General features: G+C 38.0%; 1 protein-coding gene across 4 annotated transcripts in view; it reads left to right on the top strand.

Annotated features, from left to right (window-relative positions):
- Window positions 1–20,279, top strand: part of NHS (NHS actin remodeling regulator) — a 353,377-nt gene that overhangs the window by 322,674 nt on the left and 10,424 nt on the right. For 3 of the 4 annotated variants that reach the window (XM_066249261.1, XM_066249260.1, XM_066249263.1), the window contains 4 exons: window positions 11,097–11,159; window positions 13,279–13,471; window positions 16,072–16,203; window positions 17,135–20,113. In XM_066249261.1, coding sequence (XP_066105358.1) covers window positions 11,097–11,159; window positions 13,279–13,471; window positions 16,072–16,203; window positions 17,135–20,113 — 3,367 coding nt within the window. The remainder of the gene's footprint in view (window positions 1–11,096; window positions 11,160–13,278; window positions 13,472–16,071; window positions 16,204–17,134; window positions 20,114–20,279) is intronic. The other variant, XM_066249262.1, reaches the window with a different exon arrangement.

Here is a 20,279-nt window from a genome sequence, read left to right as displayed (position 1 = left end):
GGTAAAGTGTGACCCTAGTGAGCTTTTGCCACATGGGGCTTGAGTTATGAGAGAAAAGTACCAGTTGGAGTGAGACTGAATGTGAAACATCTCTTCAGTTTCCGCACACCTGTGGAGCCCCCAGCTGAGGGCAAAGCACGGAGGGGGAGGGAGGAATTCTTCTTGAACCTCTGGGCTCTTCTAGGACTCAGGCTGCCAGCTCCTGTGATTTGGGTGAGTGTATTTGCACTGCACTTCAAAGCCTGGCCTGCCTTTCTCCTACTCATAGCTTTTATTTGGTACTAGCTACCTTTGAGGATGACGCTGAGTGGCGCTTGGCAGTGACCACACTAATTGGCAAAGCTCGCCAAAGGGGATGAAGAAGCTATCACTGGCATCAACATTACAGTGTCATGATCCAGTGGACCTTGCTTTGTGTTCTTCTCAACAGTCCAGAGCAACTCCTGTGAGTGACCGACCTAGTGGCAGCAGGAAGCGTTCTCTCCGCTCCCTGGAGCCCTCTTTTCCATTCACTCAGGGACTCCCTGCCACACATGCTTCAAAATACAAGTTGGTTATGCTCTGCACATTTAAATTGCTTCATTAATATAACCACATTGAACAAAGTGTTCCTGAACTTTCAATACATAAAATCATTTTGCATTCCATCACACTAAGAATTTTTGTTCAGTTCCAGCTGAGATCAAAAGGAGAGAAACATTCTTTGCAGTTACACACTGTCTTTTAGAAAGCCTCTTTGGATGAATACTGCACTGATTTCCATTGTCATTACCATAGCCATTGTCTTGCAAGCTCTGTTCACCAGGGGGTTGATCTTATACCCAAAACATCTATCAGCCTTTGAAAGGATGGGCCTAAAGTGAAGAAGTGCTTACTATTTTGTGTCAGGCTTCTCTGGATACATATACTTTTTGGGGGTATCTGTTACGTCTATCAGTTGCATGTTCTTCTTTATTACTGTATAGCAGTGGTAGTCAACCTGGTCCCTACCGCCTACCAGTGGGCGTTCCAGCTTTCATGGTGGGTGGTAGCAGAGCAACCAAAGTATAAATAAAAAGATAGATTTAACTATAGTAAGTTGTTTTATAAAGATTTATTCTGCCAAACTTAGCAAAAATCCGACATAAAGTACTAGGTAAGTAATTATTATTATTATTATATGCTTTAACTTGCTGTAACTCTGCTTTATAAATTTTATAAAGTAAAGTTACTTCCCTACTTTATAAATCACCATGACTGTGGAACCGGTGGGCAGTTAGAAAATGTTACTACTAACAGAGATACAAAAGTGGGTGGTAGGAATAAAAAGGTTGACTACCCCTGCTGTACAGTATTCCATTGTATGAATACAGTAGTTCACAATTTGTTTATCCATACTGTTGTTGGTAGCAGATATTTCAGTTGTTTCTAGTTGTGGGTTTTTTGTCTTTTGTTTATTTTTGGTGGGGGCTTTTATGACTAAAGCTATCAATATTTTTGTGTAAGGCTTTTTGTGGACATGCTCATTTTTATACTTCTATATACCTAAAAGGGAATTAAAGGGCTGACATATGTTTAAGGTTATTAGCTATGCCAGTTTCGGAAATGGCTACACCATTCTATATTCCCCTCCTCACCGCCAGCAATCTAGGAGATTTCAAGCTGCTCTATGTCTCTGCTAACACTTGGTATTATTAATCTTTTAAATTTTGTTTCCTTTAGTATATAGTAGTATATCATTGTGGTTTTCATTTGAATTTTCCCAATTAAGAAATGATGTTGAGTGCCTTCAGTCATTGGTCTTTTGTATATTTTCTTTTATTTTTTCCAATTACACTTTACGTTCAACATTATTTTTTTATTAGATTCAGGTGTAGAGCATATTGGCTAATGATACACCCCTCAAAATGCCCCCCCTAATACGTCCAGCACCCAACTGGCTGAACACATAGTCACCACAACACTATTGATCACATTTCCATTGCTGTACTCCACAACCCCATGACTATTTGTAACTACCAATCTGTACTTCTCAGTCCCTTCCCCTTTTTAACCCAGTCCCCAACCTCCCTTCCCTCTGGCAACTATTAGTCTGTTCTCTGTATCTATAAGTCTGTTTCTGTTTTGTTTGATCATTTATATTTTTCTTTAATTCCATATGTAAGTTATATCATATGGTACTTGTCTTTCTCTGACTGATTTATTTCACTTAGCATAATACCCTCTAGGTCCATCCATACTGTCTCAAATGGTAATAGTTTATTCTTTTTTTTATGGCCAAGTAATTTTCTACTGTATATATGTACCACAGATTTTCATCCAATCATCTATTGAAGGGCACTTGGGTTGACCCATACCTTGGCTATTACAGATAACACTGCAATGAACATAGGGGAGCATATATTCTTTTGAATTAGTGTTTTGGGTTCCTTTGGATATATATTCAGAAGTGGAATCACAGGGTGATAAGCCAGTTCCATTTTTAATATTTTGAGGAATGTCCATACTGTTTTCCACAGTGCCTATACCAATCTGCATCCCCGCCAATAGTGTATGAGGGTTCTCTTTCCCACATCCTCTCCAAAGCTTGTTGTTTGTTGATCTATTGATGTTAGCCATTCTGACAGATTTGAGCTGATATTTCATTTTAAGTTTTAACCTCTATCTCTTAAGATTAGTGATATTGAACACCTTTTTAATATGTCTATTGGCTATCTATACGATCTCTTTGGAGAAGTGTCTAAGTCCTTTGCCCATTTTTAAAAATTGGATTGTTTTTTTGTCTTGAATTATATGAATTCTTTATAAATTTTGGATATCAACCCCTTAGATGTATCATTGGCAAATATGTTCTCCCATTTAGTGGGTTGTCTCTCTTTTTTTGTTGATGGTTTCCTTTGCTGTGCAAAAGCTTTTAGTTTGACATAGTCTCATTTGTTAATTTTTTTCTTTTGTTTTCTTTAACCAAGGAGATATAGCAGAAAATTATTACGAAGAGAAGTGTTCAAGATTTTACTGCCTATGTTTTCTTCTAGAATTTTTATGGCATTGAGTCTTATATTTAAGTCTTTAACCACTCAGAATTTATTCTTGTATGTTATGTAAGAAGGTGGTCTCATTTAATTTTTTTTATTTTTGCATTTATCTGTCCAATTTTCCCAACACCATTTATTGAATAGACTGTCTTTACCTCCATTGTATGTGCTTGTCTCCTTTATCAAATATTAATTCACCATATAAGTGTGGGTTTATTTCTAGGCTTTCTATTCTGTTCCATTGATCTACATGTCTATTTTTATGCCAGTACCATGCTGTTTTAATTACTATTGCCTCATAGTATAATTTGATATCAGGTAGCATGATACCTCCAACTTTGTTCTTCTTTCTCAAGATTGCTGTGGCTATTCGGGGTCTTTTGTGGTTCCATATAAACTTTTGGATTATTTGTTCTAGTTCTGTGAAATATATCATTGGTATTTTGAAAGGAATTGCATTGAATCTATAGATTGCTTTGGATAGTATGGACATTTTAATGATGTTGGTTCTTTCTATCCATGAGCATACGTGCTTCCATTCATTTGGATCTTTTTCGATTTTTTTCTTCAGTGTCTTCTAATTTTCTGAATATGGGTCTTTTACCATCTTGGTAAAATTTATTCCTAGGCTATTTTTTAATGCAATTGTAAATGGGATTGTTTTTTTTTACTTTCCTTCTCTGATAGTTCAGTATTGGTGTATAAACATGCAACTGATTTCTGGGGATTTATGTTGTACCCTACTCCTTTACTGAATTAATTTATCAGCTCTATTAAGTTTTTTTGGTGAAATCTTTAGGGTTCTCTATATTCTGTATCATGTCATCTATAAATAATGACTGTTTTACTTCTTCCTTTCCAATTTGATTGCCTTTTACTTCTTCTTCTTGTATAATTGTTGTGGCTAGGACTTTTAGTACTATGTTAAATAAAAGTGATGAAAGTGGATATCCCTTTCTTGTTCCTGATATTAATGGAAATGCTTTTAGTTTTTCCCCATTGACTATGATGTTAGCTGTGTGTTTGTCATATATGGCCTTTATTGAGATATTTCCCTCTATTTCCATTTGCTGAGAGTTTTTAACATAAATTGGTGCTGTATTTTGTGAAAAGCCTTTTCTGCATCTATTGATATGAACGTGTGATTTTTATCCTTCATTTTGTTTATGTGGTGTTTCACATTGATTGATTTGTGCATGTTGTACCATCTTTGCATCCTAGTAATAAATTCTACTTGATCATGGTGTATATGATCTTTTTAATGTGTTGCTTGATTCGGTTTGCTAATTTTTTTGGAGGATTTTGGTGTCTATGTTCATCAGGGATATTGGTCTATAATTTTCATTTTCTTTGTAGTTTCTTTATCTGGTTTTATAATTAGGATAATGCTGTTCTCATAAAATGAGCTTAGGAGTCTTCCCTCCTCTTGAATTTTTTTAGAATAGCTTGAGAAGGATAGGTTTTAGTTCTTTTTTGAATGTTTAATGCAATTCACCTATAAAGCCATTCAGTCTAGGACTTTTGTTTGTTCAGAGTTTTTTGATTACTGCATCAATTTCATTCATTTGTAATTGGTCTGTCCAGATTTTCTGTTTCTTCTTGATTCAGTTTTGGGAGATTATATGTTTCTAGGAATTTATCCATTTTAGATTGTCTAGTTTTTGGCATATAAGTTGTTCATAGCATTGCCTTATAATTTTTTACTTCTGTGGTGTCAGTTGTTACTTCTCCTCTTTCATTTCTGATTTTATTTATTTTTGGCCTCTCTCTTTTTTTCCTAATGAGTCTCGTTAAAGGTTTATCCATCTTGTTTACTTTTTCAAAGAACTAACTTTTGACTTCATTGATCTTTGCATTGTTTTTTTAGACTATTTTTTTATTTCTGCTCTGATTTTTATTATTTCCTTCCTTCTACTCACTTTGCACTTTGTTTGTTGTTCTTTTTCTAGTTCCTTTAAGTGTAATATTAGATTGCTTGAGATTTTTCTTGCTTCTTGAGGTAGGCCTGTGATGCTATAATATCCCTCTTAGGATTGACTGCTTTTGCTGTATCCCATAGATTTTGGGTTGTTGTGATCTCATTTTCATTTGTTTCAAGCTATCTTTTGATTTGTTCTTTGATCTCATCATTAACCCATTCATGTGATTTAACCTCCATGTCTTTGGGTGCTTTTCAGTTTTTTTTTCTTGTGATTAATTTCTAGTTCCATATCATTATGGTCAAGAAGATGATTGATGTGATTTCAATGTTCTTAAATTTATTGAGATTCTAACATGTGATTTATCCCAGAAAATGGTCCATGTGTTCTTGAAAAGAATATATAGTCTGCTTTGGGGTGAAATGCTCTGAAGATAGCAATTAAATTCATCTGATCTAGTGTGTCATTTAAGGCTATTGTTTCCTTGTTTATTTTCTGTCTGGAAGATCCATCCAATGATGTCAATGGGTGGTTAAAATTCCCTCGTAAGACTGTATTTTGTATATTTTCTTTTGCAAGGTATTTCTCTGGAGAGTTGAGGATGTTGTGGTGGCAGTATCTGTCAGGGAAGAGAAATAAAAGTGTGATTTGGAAAAGCAGACTTACCACTATAAGCTCATTTTCCCCAGTCCTATATAGTTATGCATTTTACTGTTTTAAATAGATAGTAATGTATATATAACATGGGTAAAAAAAGAACCCAATAGGCACTTTCCCCAAATCGCTCCCTCCTAGCCTACAATCATTGTCCAAAATTCTGCTTCAGAGATGTATTCCTTTGGGTTATCACTAGGAGTACTCGGCATGGTAATGTGAGTGCATTCATGGGCTTCTTCCTGGCCTCACAGCTGTCTGGGAGTGCAGTGTGAAGTGCTTGGGCACTTGGGTTCATGGCATTCAGGCCCTTTGGGGAAGCACGAAGGCTGCCAAAGGATAAACCAGGAAAAGAAAGAAAGACTTGGGACATAGAAAGCATAGGATGTGCCTAAACTTTTATTTACCTCATCATTTTTCCCCACAGTTGCTTACTTTGGTTATGTTGGAGTTGAGGAGAAAGGAAAGGGAGAAGCAATAGTATGAGTTTAAAATGATGTGATAAAACATGTTTGGGAGATAAAAGTACAGTAGCAGGTAGTAGAAGACTTTGGGACAGTGTCAAGGGAATAGGAGTGCTATGTAATTGCAGCAGCAAAAGTGATCATTGACAACGGTACAGCCACACTCCTTTAAACCTTCAAAGGATCAAGGGACTTCATATGTATGTATAACTCATATAAACACTCCAGTAAAGAAAAATATGAGGCAAACAAGGCCCCCTCCATCTCAGAAACAGGTCACAGTATGTGCAGAAATATGGGGAGTTGATCTAAGGATGAACAAATCCCAGAGAATAATGAGAATAAGATCCTATATCACCTAACTAGGAACTCAGTGTGCCTTGCAATGTCCATCTTCAAACTAAGGTTTTATTTCTGTATTCAAATGTGTCACAACTTCCATACTCTGGTAGATATTTCTCATGTTTAGACAGCATGATAGTAATAAATCAGCTCTGAAATTTGACTGCTATAAATGCCATGTGGTATCAGTTAGATCACAAACCAAAGCCAATTTTTCAAAAACATTTCCTGCTGGAATACCCACAACATTTTCACAGATGTCTTTTGGAAAGTTTTGAAGAAAAATAAGTCCCCATCAGCATATAAAATAAAACCAAAAAGAAAGTAAATTGTAGAGGGATGATTTTTTTTTCTTTTGGCAGTAAGAGAAAGGATGGGGAAATCTTGAGATCTTTGAAGAAATAGCCACAAAGGTGAAGACATGAACATTTCTCACATGCATACACAAAGAAAGATTGGGGTTTAGAAAATACTCTTTTGTTATTCACCAAAGAAATGTGTTTGACTGCTTTTGTATATAATGTCTGTTATTTCTTGTTCTGAACACCTGTTATAACTCTAGCTTTTGTTGAAGCAGATACATAGGAAGCTAGAGAAAGGATTTGAGAGTATAACTAATTGGCCAGTAGGGACAGAAATGGAGTGAAAGCATCAAAGAAGCATCTTTTGTCAAGATGGGTATGACTGGTAGCAGCTCATCCTAAAATGGGGCAACTTAAAGTCTGAGGCCTCTAAGAATCAGAGGTAGGAGGGTCAGAATGGGAGCCAAGAAAAAGAATGGGGCAGAGCTTTTTCATTTTTTTCCAATATTTTATTAATGTTGGAAAAATATTTTATAAAAAAAATTCAAAAGTACAGAAAAGTCAAAAGAATTATACAGTGAACATGCATATACCCATGAAGGAGATATTATTTTTCATCTATTTGCTTCCACTGGGACTGATTTTTACCCTCATCAAACAAATGATCTTGAATTAACGTATGAGTGTCTAACAGTCTTCACACACACTTATTCGGGGGAAGCCAAGGTTGCTCACTGGCACTCCTGTATGGAGCGCCAACTCCAAAAGCAGAAGTCCCTGTGGATTGGCTTCCATCCGTTGTTTAGGATGCTTCTTGCGCATGCTGTCTTGTCTCCTCCTTTTCTTGTTATTTTTTACTTTATGCTGGATGTTATGCTGAAAAATTATATATGGACATAATTTAATATTATTCCTATAGAGAGGATTTTTTGTTTATTTATGCCAGGCACATGGGGGTGCTAGCAGTACAACAAATATTTATTGAGCATTAGCCTTTGAGTAGTGAGGTTTTTTCATGCTCACTGACCCCCAGGAGTGAGGTTTTTTGTTGTTTTTTTTTCAAAAAATGAAATTAGTTCTAGTTACAGTTTTATTAACTTAAAATCATGTTTGTTTGATAACCAATTTATGGAAACAAGAACATACATTTGCCTTTTTTTAATGTTGCCTTACACATTTTAAAACAAATCGATCATACTCTGGATGGTCAGGAGGCACGAGGGTGTACATGAACATTCGTACTACTCAAAGGGTTAATGAGGCAATAGGAATACAGTTATGAACAAGAAATGGTTCCTGCCCTTATAAGTCTTACCCTGAATAAGCACAGGATTCATTTAAATAGAGCCTTTAAAGAATAATTTAGTTTATACAAATTTGAGAAGCATGCAGTCTTTCCTAACCTTATCTATCTGCAGAGATGCCCTGAGGTAGCAGTTCTTTTGCAGTTTTATTTCATAGGTAATTTAGGGGGAAAAAGTTCTATGAATTGATTATTACATTCACTACATACAATTTGATCAGAAATAATCAGAACAATTTTACTTCCTTTGACCAAATGCCCAGGAAAGATAATGCTTTAAAACACTATGCTAAGGAATTTACTAATTCATGACAGAAATAAAACTATAACCCATTTGAACATTATAAATCAAAATACATTAAATCGACAGACCAGCTGTGGGATTTAAGTTCTTGTGTCTAAGCCTGACCTGTGGTGGTGCAGTGGATAAAGCATCACCCTGGAACGCTGAGGTCTCTGGTTCAAAACCCTGGGCTTGCCTGGTCAAGGCACATATGGGACTTGATGCTTCCTGCTCCTCCCCCTCCTCTCTCAGAAATGAATAGATAAAACCTTTTGATAAAAGGTGAAGTTCTTGTGTCTAGGTGGTAGAACCTAAGACCATTTCCTTGCATACACAAGCTCGAGAGTACTTAATTTCAGCCCTCACAAGCCGGAGTTGGAAGTGACTATCAAAATAGCAGAGAGACTGAGTAGTTGAAAAGGAATCTTCTGTGGAGTATATCCCACAGAGACCTTGACTGATAACCCAAACTGAACAAGCTGAGCTTTCTCTCTCTGGACTTGCTCTCCTTGGTCATTTCCAGGTGTTACTGCATGCTTGTTTAATGGAATGGGGACTTTCTGAAACAGATGAAAAATAAGTCACTCCTTATCTCTCACTCCTGGAAAAACTACAAAACAGGAGAGCTGCCGTAGGAGATTTCAGACAAACTACCAATGTTAATATGTTAATATCATTAATATGTTTTCTACCCTGCAGTTTCCTGCTCTTCGATGTTTTGAAATCCTCTCGCGAGACATCATCAAAGCCTTTGGTTTGTTGGAAACAAATTCCTTTACCATGTAGGCTTTGCTTTCAGGATCCACTTTTTCCTATTTCCATGAGTTTGCTTTCTATTTTGTATGCCCCTGTGTCTTACCTGAGACCTGCACATCCCTATCTGTGACTGATTCTTATGAGAGAGCCAGGTTAAGTGTCTGAATTTTGGCCACATACACTATATCTATCAAAATGATTACTTTCTCAGAAGGAAGGATGATGAGGGGACAGAATGAGAGAAGGTGAAGGGATTAGCCAAATTATATATATATACATAACACATGGATACAAATAGAAGGACAGCAGAAAGGAGGAAAGGAGATGGGGGGGCAATGGGGGTTTAATGGGGGCATGTTGTTGGGGTTGAGGGTGTTATATTGAGTGGGACACTTGAATCCATGTTAACACAATAAATTTAAAAATTTAATAAATTCTTTTAAATTTATACAATGATCACTTTCAGTTGGGGGAGCCATAGATTCTACAAAATCATTTGTCTAATAATTTCTAGATCAAAGTCAACTATGCCTAAGAATATAGCATTAATTAATGAGCAATCCTGCCAATTAAAATTTAGAAACTTAGAATAGTATTAGATCTTGAGTGTTCCCCCCCAAAAATTCATGTATGCCATAGGCTTAAGAATAACTAGAACCTGCATATGTCGATACTGAGCCTCCGGTGGAACAAAGGGTTGCTTGTGGTTTCCTGTATTTGTTTTCACCTATTTACAGTAAGATGGTAAGTTCTCCTGAATTCTGTGGTGCCTCTTCCTTCTGAGATCTTGAGCATGCCCCTTGCTTTATTTGGGTTTCTCATCACTTAAAAAAAAAAACATAGAACTGGTATCATTCAAGTTCACAGATAAATTTGTTAGAGCTCTTACAATGAGGAGGCATTTTGTTGGCATCATGGAAGACTGAAAGGAAAATGAAATATGGCTCCTGACCTCTAGGAATTTGTAACTTAATAAATGAAAAAGACACATCTGGGATCATTCATGTTCTATTAGAGCAATGCTACATGGAAAGTGCTGTAATAGAGGCCTAATTGAATCCAATGCTGACATGGTTTAGAGTTTAAAAGAGTTTTAATGTCTTTCTCAGTAGATCCTGAAAAGCATATTCTGGTTACCAGATTATTCTCCAAACAGGACCAGCTACATAATTAGTGAGTCCCAGTGCAAAATGAAAACACAGGGCCCCTTGTTCAAAAACTAAGAATTTCAAGACAGTGACAGCTTTAAACCAAGTGTGGAGTCCTTCTCAGTGTGGGGTCTTGTGTGACTGCACAGGCCATATCCCCATAAAACTGGCCCTGTATTCAAATACCATCTATGAATATAAGGAAGAGGCAATTTTTTAACAGTCCAGAGGAGGAATTTATACACAGGACATGTTCTCTCAAGTAAATCATAGGAAAATAAACTCTCTCTAAGGAAAGCAAGTAATTCAGTCTTTCTCAGATTAGCAATTGGGATTGGGATCTAAAATATAGAAAGTTACAATTTGCAAAAATAATTTCACAGATCTTTTATAACTACAGAGTAAGAATAATAATAATGGCAGTAGTAGCTGATGCTGACATATAGAGCTTATTATGTGTCAGGATTCTTTAAGTCTATTATTATATTTACTCATTTAATCCTCAAAACAGCCCTGGAGAGTAGATACTATTACTTCTTTATCCTACTGGTGAGGAAACTGACCTTAGAGAAGTCGAGTAATTGTCCCAGTTACACAGCAAATAATTGGTAGAACCAGGATTTGAACTCAGTCTAGTTCCAGAGTCTGTGCTCTTAACCACTATTTATGATACTTCACATAAAATAAAGGAGGAAGGAAGGAAGGAGGGAGGGAGAGAGGGAGGGAGGGAGGGAGGGAGGGAGGAAGGAAGGAAGGAAGGAAGGAAGGAAGGAAGGAAGGAAGGAAGGAAGGAAGGAAGGGTGTTATCCCATTATATTCATTCATTAATATCATAGAGTTGGCTTAACCAGGGTATACTATATGCTGTGTGCATGTTTTGATTTTTTTCTTTTTGCATTTCATGTTCATAGTTTAACAGCACCCGTTCGCCCTCCCCCACTGAGTGTTGCCACATGACCCCATGGAGTAGAAAGGTACTGGTTCTGAGAACATTCCACTGCACTCTGTCCCACTCTCTCAAGACATTTTCACTTTCTTCTCTTTTAACTTCATGGCATACTGTTGTTTCTAACTAACTAACAGGTATTCTTTTCAATCAATTTAAAGAGTGGGTATTTTCCTAACTTGAATTGAGTAAAATATCATTTAGACAGCTATACCATTGACTTTTCTCCCATTCACTCACGTACCCCCACACACAGACACATACACCCCTAATTGCAAATAAGGCTCTGTTCAAGATGGGCATCACCTAACACTGCTCCTGGACTTTATAGTTCAGAGGAAAGAAATCCCAACTTGCCTTGTATTTATCAAATCTATAAAGGTTTGGCTTCTCAAGTCAAAAAAAAGACAACAGGGCCTGACCTGTGGTGGCGCAGTGGATAAAGCGTCAACCTGGAAACGCTGAGGTTGCCGGTTCAAAACCCTGGGCTAGCCTGGTCAAGGCACATATGGGAGTTGATGCTTCTAGCTCCTGCCCCTTCTCTCTCTCTCTCCTCTCTCTATAATGAATAAATAAAATCTTAAAAAAAAAAAAGAAAAAAAGACAACAGGACAGACTGATTCTCTGGCAGTCAATTGTCCCTGTTATCATTAAATAAAACGTGCTTTTGGCTGCAGGTCAGAGCCTTAGTCAGGTCATTATTCTTTCTTTGTTCCCCAGTCCATTGTTATTCAAGGAAGGAATCACCTACAAAATGTGGTCTTTGGTGGTGGGGGTTTCTCTCCCCAGCTCTTGCGCTCTATCCCTCTCTTTCTGTCTCTCTTTCTGCTTGCACCAAACTTTTTTTTTCCATTTTGGAAGTTACCTAGGAAACAAATTCTTTTGTACTCCAAATTTATTTGAGCTATTCACTTCCCTGGGAATCTGCACAAAATCTGAAGAGAGAAAGAAGGTTGCAATGTTTTTACTAAAACATTCATTGCGAATACATTTTTCTCAAGGAGGAAATCATATCCTCTTGGGTGTTTTAGGGGGCTCTGCAGATACCTGTGACAAGGTAAGCAAATGCTTGGGATAAGTTTAAACAACTGGCTCTAGAATTTTCTCTTTAAGGGGACTTAAGAACAGTTCATTTGACAATATGTGCTATCCTCTCAGTCAACAGGGTATAATTCTTCCAAATGTGAGAATGAGAAAAAATTTTAATGGTCCTAATTTTAGGACAGAATATTATTAAAATCTAACTGGAATAAGAGTAAAATTATTAATAATCTAAACTCAAAATTGAGATGGAGCCTTTTTAATAATCTGGGCTAGGAACCCAATCCTAAAATCAAAGTCAGACAATATTGATATCTATCAAAGGTTTGGATGGAGAATTTGCAAATGTCAAATAGAAAAGGCCCCTAACTACAAAGCTGGAAGAAAAGCTTAGCACTGCAAAGCTGAAAGAAAATAAGATTGTTTTACTCTTCTGAATTTGAAAAAGAAACACACTTGAACCCCCCCCCCAAAGCATTTATGTTTTTCACTATAGTTGGTGGGGGGAAAGTCTTCAATTTTTGCCTTTCTGTGTATATACGAGGTTTTTAAAATGTTATTCACAACACCATAGTCCTGCAGTAAAATTAATTCCTTGTATTTTAATCTGACCTCTCAGGTTAGGTTTGCTTGTCCTTCAGGTGATATGTCTCCTGATTCCAGGCTTTCTAGCACATTTTTAAAATGTTTCATAGGCACCCAAACCATCTTCTCCCTTTGATCATAGTCACCTAGGGCTCTCAAGATGTTTAATACGAATTTATGGCAAGATGGGTATCGAGAAAGTGGATCTACCTTTCACTGGATTAGAGACTAACATTTTTCTTCAGTTTGAAGTTTGGGGACTTTTGCCTACCTTGTCTCTGTTCTTAATTCCATTTGACCTGAAACATATGTTTATTTAACCCATTTTTTTCTTTTTGTGTCACTTGACTACTGAAATTATAACTTTCAATTAGTTGTGTTCACTAACTACTTCTAAGAATTCTTCCTTTGACCTAAAAGCTTTTTTCTGACCAAATCTTTCTTAACTAAACTGTGAAATTCCTTATATGTGTGTTTATGTATAAACCATGATGGCTGAGTCCACATGTACTTCATTTCAGTCCCATCCCCCAGAGGATGAAGATTCAGATGTCACGTTAGGGCAGAGGCCAAAAAACCCAGTACACAATATCCCTTCGACACTGGACAAGCAGACCAACTGGAGCAAAGCACTGCCTCTCCCGACACCAGAGGAGAAGATGAAACAAGATGCTCAAGTGATTTCTTCTTGCATTATTCCCATCAATGTTACTGGTATCATTCTGTTCTTTTCTTAGGGGCAATTGGGTCAGAATATTCTGTGTATTCAATATGTTCAAAACCTGTGCTGCTGGGGGTACAATTAAAAATACTGCTTTGTGAACAAGTAAGATCTTTTTATCAGAATACAACCCAGAAGATGTTTAATATGCTTTTGTCAGGTTTTGAACATAAATTTGCATATGTTTTGCTGGGCCACTTGTTATGTAAATGATGGAGAGTTTCTTTTTGGAAAAAAAAATTACCAGATAGTTCTTTGGCCATAGCTGACTGAAATAATGGAGAAAGCAGCAGTGATTAATCATGTGATAATGATGTGTGACACCACAAGAAAGAAAACAGCAAACACCAGGTTCCTAAAACTGCAAGTAATGATCCTGTAGAGTAGACCAAGTATAAAATCTGTGTTCATGCTTCCTTGGATGAAGGTAGGCGTGTTTAAATGAGTGCTTAAAATTTTGCGGTGATTTTAGGGATTTTTGACCTAAAAATATATGGATTCTTAGATGAATTCGACTCTAAAACCAGCAAGCCTGTCTTCCTTGCATTCTGCTTTCCTGCTCCTGTGTATTAAGGGTGTGAACATTAGTCTAGGCTGAATGCAAGCTGGCCAGACTTTTCTGGAACAGTTTATCGGCAGCAATTTAAATTCCAGAATTGGATCTGGTAATCTCTGTAAGTAAAATAATAGTACAAAATAGTCTAACTTTCAAAGATGGAAATTAAATGATGTACTTATTAGACTTTTTTAAAACATCTGTAATAGTTATATCTTAACTTGCTTATGTATTGAACTTTTCAAAATGGCTATATTATGACTGATTTTCATGCTTGTACCAGATGACTAAAGATGCATGTTAGTCAAGATGCATTTTGGACATAGCTATTATTAACCCCACTCAAATTTCTGTCACACAGAGTAGGGAGCAAACGATAACCTGGGATCAGCATGTTTATTTCCTTTCTGCAACAAAAAGGAATTCTAGTTGATCAGCTGCTTGTGAGCTGGGGGTTAACTTTCCTGATGACCTATTCAACTTGTAAGATCAAGTATTCTAAGAATGTGCATTTTATCTGATCTCCATAATCTAAATGGGCTGGATTAGGGGAGCTCAGCTGTTCAGAATGGATCATTTGACATCCTCGAAAACTAACTTGCAGTTCTAGGGACATCTGATTATTAGCAACACCTGCTTTCTTCATGGTACTGTAAGTAAAATCTTGTTTTCAAATTTAGCTCTCTGATTATGGATCTTGTGATTCAGGAAAAGTGAAGATTTTTCCTTCTGCTTTATTTCAGGGACTCTCAGACTAAAGCCTAGATTATCTTTTGATTTCAAGAGCTTTAATGAGCAAGTTGTTGATTATAGCCATATGACACAAAACGTCTGTGTCTATAAGCCATGTGTTCTATAATTATTATGATTAGAATTATTATGATTAGAATTTTACTTTTCAGTTGGAATTAAGAAAGTAAATTCCATTAGTACAAATAATCCGATAACATTGTAATTATTCATCATGTGATATCTCATATACAGATTTTTCAAAGTGAGTTCTAGAAACTGTTGTCACTGTGATGCTAAGCAAAACTCAAACTGCTTCATTATGTAGCTCAACAAGGTTTAATATGCCATCCTACCCCATGCTTATCAATCAGGATAAATGAGACAACCAAATTCCAAAACACTTGTGTTATGTCTTCCTGAGGCAAAGCTCACTCTGAAAAATCCACGGCATGCCTGCCAGATGAGTTTGCATTCTCACCTCTCCCTCAACACTCTAGATTGCATAGGACTGCATGTTGTGCATCAATAACGTGGTTATGGAGGGAAAAACTAACAGGTATCATGGTCTTGCCCCCTGTGTTTACTAAATCAAATAGACACATGTTGTGAAGACTAGAAATACCAGCTTGAGTTGATACAGGAGGTAGATCCACTTATGTTCAGAACTGGGTACTGCCTTATATTTTTATTATATAGTGATAAGACGCTGGCGCTAAACCAAAAAGTGTCCAATTTAGTCAGTAGAAGAAAGTAGACAGAGTTATATGATGATTTCAAAAAACCAGTCTCTATCTAGGCTGTTGTTTCTTCCCAGCATGTGTGTATGTTCGAGAAGCTGAGCATTGTGGGTAGAGAGTAAAATACTCACAAAGATGCTTTGAATGAAGAGATATGTTAGCTGAACTAATTTAACATCTTGGCTATGGCTCTACTATGCAAAGATACCAGCTTCTGAGAACCCAGAAATAGACCAATAAATACTAGTAACTAAAGGTTTAATCCTTAAGGAGTCATCTCTGTGAGGGTATTTATTTGTTGTTATTTTTCTGTCCTCTTTCTTTTGATTTTCCTTCTTTGCTTGTTACTTTTGGCAGTTCAAGCTGTTGTGGAGAGCCGCATTCAGAAGCAAAGCTTAACATGTATTGCAGCATAATTTAAATAAGATCTGAATAAGGGCTCCCTTATATTTGTTCACAGGCTTAATTCAAACTCTTCCTTTACTTCAATAAATATCACTGTGTTCCAAGCAAATGAAAATGTGTTTGCCATTTCTAAAAGCTAATGAGATTTATTTGTGGGTTGCAGGAGTTGGTTTTGACAGAGAGGCCAGCATACGCTGCTCTCTTGTTCATTCACAGTCCGTACTACAGAGGAGGCGAAAATTGAGGAGGAGAAAAACCATCTCTGGTATCCCCAGAAGAGTCCAACAAGAAATAGGTGTGGTATAAAACTGTTAATGGTTAACCTTCTGTTGGGTGCCAGTTTTAAGGAGAGGAAATAGAAGCTGGTTTTTAACCAGCTTCCTTTAAAAAAGACAATGCTGCAACTTGTAAAGGTTGTGAAATGGTGTGTATATTTATTTTGTGTTTAGCAAGTCAGGTAGTATGACTTTTTAAGTCTCTCTTCAACTGAGAAGGTTTGATCTTATAATTCAGGCCAATTTATTTAGTTCTTATGGCTGAAATGTAATTTCAGCTAATTTTGATAATTTTTAAAAGTTTTATTAAGGTGGAAATTATGAATAAAATATAGCAAGATTCAATGAAAGATTCATTTAGAAAAGTATACCTTTATTTGAAGAGAGACATATTTTTATGACATTAATAATTGAGAAAGGTATTTCTCAAGCATACTTAATTAAATAATGAATATTGATAACATGATATCCTTGATGAGATATTTTCTGTTCCATGTGTTTAGGATATCACTTCCTGTGTTAATTATCACTGTTATTATGGCATCATCTCTTGTAAATAAGACTTAATTCTTACAGTGAATCCTAAGACTTTTTCATTATGTTTCTATTACAAAATAAAAATGAATAGTGGCCAAGAATATAAAATAAACTTGAGTTTAAAAAAATAGTAGTCACTTATTGGGGAAAAGTAATTTGACATTGAAGAGACAATATTAACAAAAGGTCTAAAAGCATATATTTTCTTAGTATATGTGTATGTGTGTGTGTATATATATCTATACCTATATCTAAACTTCCAAAGCATTTTAACTTTCTCCTAATGTTATATGTTGATTTTTTATGTAAGAAAAAGATCCAACATACTAGCATCCAGATTTGTGAGAGTCTCTCAGAATGTCTGTTAGTCTGCTGCTGTATAAAATATCTTACTATACTTTCCATGTGCCCTAGATTCAGATGAATCACCTGTGGCCAGGGAAAGGAATGTGATCGTGCACACAAATCCAGACCCTTCCAACACTATCAATAGGAGGTCTGGAACCAGGGACTCAGAGTGCCAAACTGAGGACATTCTGATTGCTGCTCCATCCAGAAGGAGGATCAGAGCTCAAAGAGGTCAAAGCATTGCAGCTTCCCTTTCCCATTCTGCTGGCAACATTTCTGCATTGGCAGACAAAGGTGACACCATGTTTCCGACTGCAGTGAGCAGCCGCACGAGATCTCGGAGCCTTCCCAGGGAGGGCAATAGAGGCGGAGACACTGAGCCCAAAGTGGGTCCTAAACCCTCAGCATATGAAGAGGAAGAGCCTTTCGTGGGCGACCGAGGAAGAACCACGAATGATTGCAGTGAGGCCCCCAGCAGCCCAAGTGCCCAGGAACACCAGCCTGCTTTGGGCCTGGCCTGTTCTCAACATCTTCACAGCCCCCAGCACAAGTTAAATGAGAGAGGGAGGTCACGTCTGTCCCGAGTGGCTGCTGACTCTGGCAGTTGTGACATCTCCTCCAACTCAGATACCTTTGGGAGCCCAATCCACTGCATCTCCACAGCTGGTGTCCTCCTCAGTAGCCACATGGACCAGAAAGATGACCACCAGTCATCCAGTGGCAACTGGAGTGGAAGCAGCTCCACGTGCCCCTCACAGACCTCAGAGACAATCCCTCCTGCAGCTTCTCCTCCCCTCACTGGCTCTTCACACTGTGACTCAGAGTTGTCACTAAACACGGCCCCTCATGCTAATGAGGATGCAAGTGTCTTCGTGGCAGAGCAGTACAGTGACCACTTGGATAAAGTGAGAGGCCACCGGGCAAACTCCTTTACCTCCACTGTGGCTGATCTTCTGGATGACCCCAATAATAGCAACACAAGTGACAGTGAGTGGAATTACCTACACCACCATCATGATGCCTCCTGCCACCACGATTTTAGTCCTGAGCGCCCCAAGGCAGACAGCCTGGACTGCCCAAGCTTCACAAGCATGGCCACTTATGACAGCTTTCTGGAAAAATCTCCATCAGACAAAGCAGACACTAGCTCTCACTTTTCAGTAGACACAGAAGGATACTACACCTCCATGCACTTTGACTGTGGTCTCAAAGGGACTAAGAGTTATATCTGCCACTATACAACCCTGGGCCCAGAGAATGGCCAGGGCATTGGAGTTCCTCCTACTCTTCCGGACTGTGCCTGGCAGGACTACTTAGACCACAGGAAGCAGGGAAGACCAAGCATCTCTTTCAGGAAACCAAAGGCAAAGCCAACCCCACCTAAAAGGAGCTCATCATTGAAGAAGTCCAATGGAAATGCAGACACTTCCGAGAAGAAAGAACCAAAGACTAGCAGTGGCCAGCTCCTGCCTCACAGTTCCAGGGAAATGAAACTGCCTCTTGATTTCTCCAACACGCCTTCTCGAATGGAAAATACCACTCTTTCCACCAAGCAGGAACCTTCTTGGATTAACCAGAATGAACATAGTATTAAGGAACCTCAGTTGGACACTTCAGAAATTCCACCATTCAAAGATGAAGGTGCTGAATCAGCACACTATGCAGACCTCTGGCTTCTAAATGACTTGAAAACAAATGATCCTTATAGATCTTTATCTAATTCAAGCACTGCTACGGGTACCACAGTTATCGAATGCATCAAATCTCCAGAAAGCTCTGAATCCCAGACATCCCAGTCAGAATCAAGAGCCACCACCCCATCCCTTCCTTCTGTTGACAATGAGTTTAAACTGGCTTCACCAGAGAAGCTGGCTGGCTTGGCATCTCCATCAAGTGGCTATTCAAGCCAGTCTGAAACACCAACATCCTCTTTCCCCACAGCTTTCTTTTCTGGCCCATTGTCTCCTGGAGGTAGCAAAAGAAAACCCAAAGTCCCAGAGAGGAAATCTTCACTACAGCAACCCTCTTTAAAAGATGGAGCTCTGTCACTAAGTAAAGATCTGGAACTTCCAATTATACCTCCTACACATCTTGACCTAAGTGCTCTTCATGTCTTGAATAAACCATTCCACCACCGTAACTCATTGCATATTTTTAGTCATAATAAGCATAACACAGTAGGGGAAACACTAAGGTCAAATCCTCCACCATCCCTTGCAATTACACCAACAGTCCTGAAATCTGTTAACCTGAGGTCTATCAGTAAGTCTGAAGAAGTCAAGCAAAAAGAAAGTAACAGTATGGAACTCCCCTACTTAGAGCAAAACACTCTCACAATGGCTGGCCTGTCTCCAGGTAAGATTAGGCCGCATATATCTAGGAAATCAATATCGCGTCAGTACTCCACTGAAGACACTGTATTGTCCTTTTTAGACTCCTCTGCAGTTCAGATGGGACCTGATACACTACAGCTAGAAAAAAACCGTGCTTTTGATGTGAAGAATCATTGTGATCTAGAAACAGTAACCTCCGCTGGTAGCAATCTTCTAGATTCAAGTGTCACAAAAGACCAAATACATATGGGGAGTGATTCTATTCCAGAAAACACACCAAGTAAAAATTGTGACTTTCCCACGGAAGGATTTCAGGGGGTCTCTACTGCCCGCCTAAATGATTTGGATGGTAACATACTGCAATATGGAGCTGGTCCAGACGGAGCCCTAGCACAGGGCCAGAAGGTATCCTCTGTAGATAGGGAGGAAGTTGCACACCCTGAATCTGTGGATGTGCTCACATCTCAGTCAAACTCACTAACTAGAACCATAGACAGAAGCAATCAACTTAAGTATCAATTTGGGATGAGCCGCCACCATGACAAAGTGCCTGGGAATATCAGCTATGAAGCAGAGCTATCAACTGCAAATTTACGCCCTGAAAAATGTTTCGAACAGGGAAATATTGTATCAGGTATTTCAGCCAAAAGTGCCTCTGATAACAGCGGAGCAGAGGAGACCCAAGGAAGTGTGGATGAGGTTTCATTGAAAGGTCAGTTTGTCACTATGGAAAGGGGTCTCATGGCACTTCCAGATATTTTTCCTGAAAATTTTCTTCCTTGCATTCCCCATAACATGGTACAGCCCTGGGTGTTGGGTGTCTCCATTTCTTTTCACTTATTAAAACAGTTGAGATAAAACCTACAGCTATTGAGGGA

The sequence above is a fragment of the Saccopteryx bilineata genome, chromosome X, assembly GCF_036850765.1.
Source record: "Saccopteryx bilineata isolate mSacBil1 chromosome X, mSacBil1_pri_phased_curated, whole genome shotgun sequence".
Lineage (NCBI taxonomy): Eukaryota > Metazoa > Chordata > Mammalia > Chiroptera > Emballonuridae > Saccopteryx > Saccopteryx bilineata.
The sequence above is the reverse complement of the archived record's forward strand: the minus strand, read 5'-3'. Positions and strand labels throughout refer to the sequence as shown.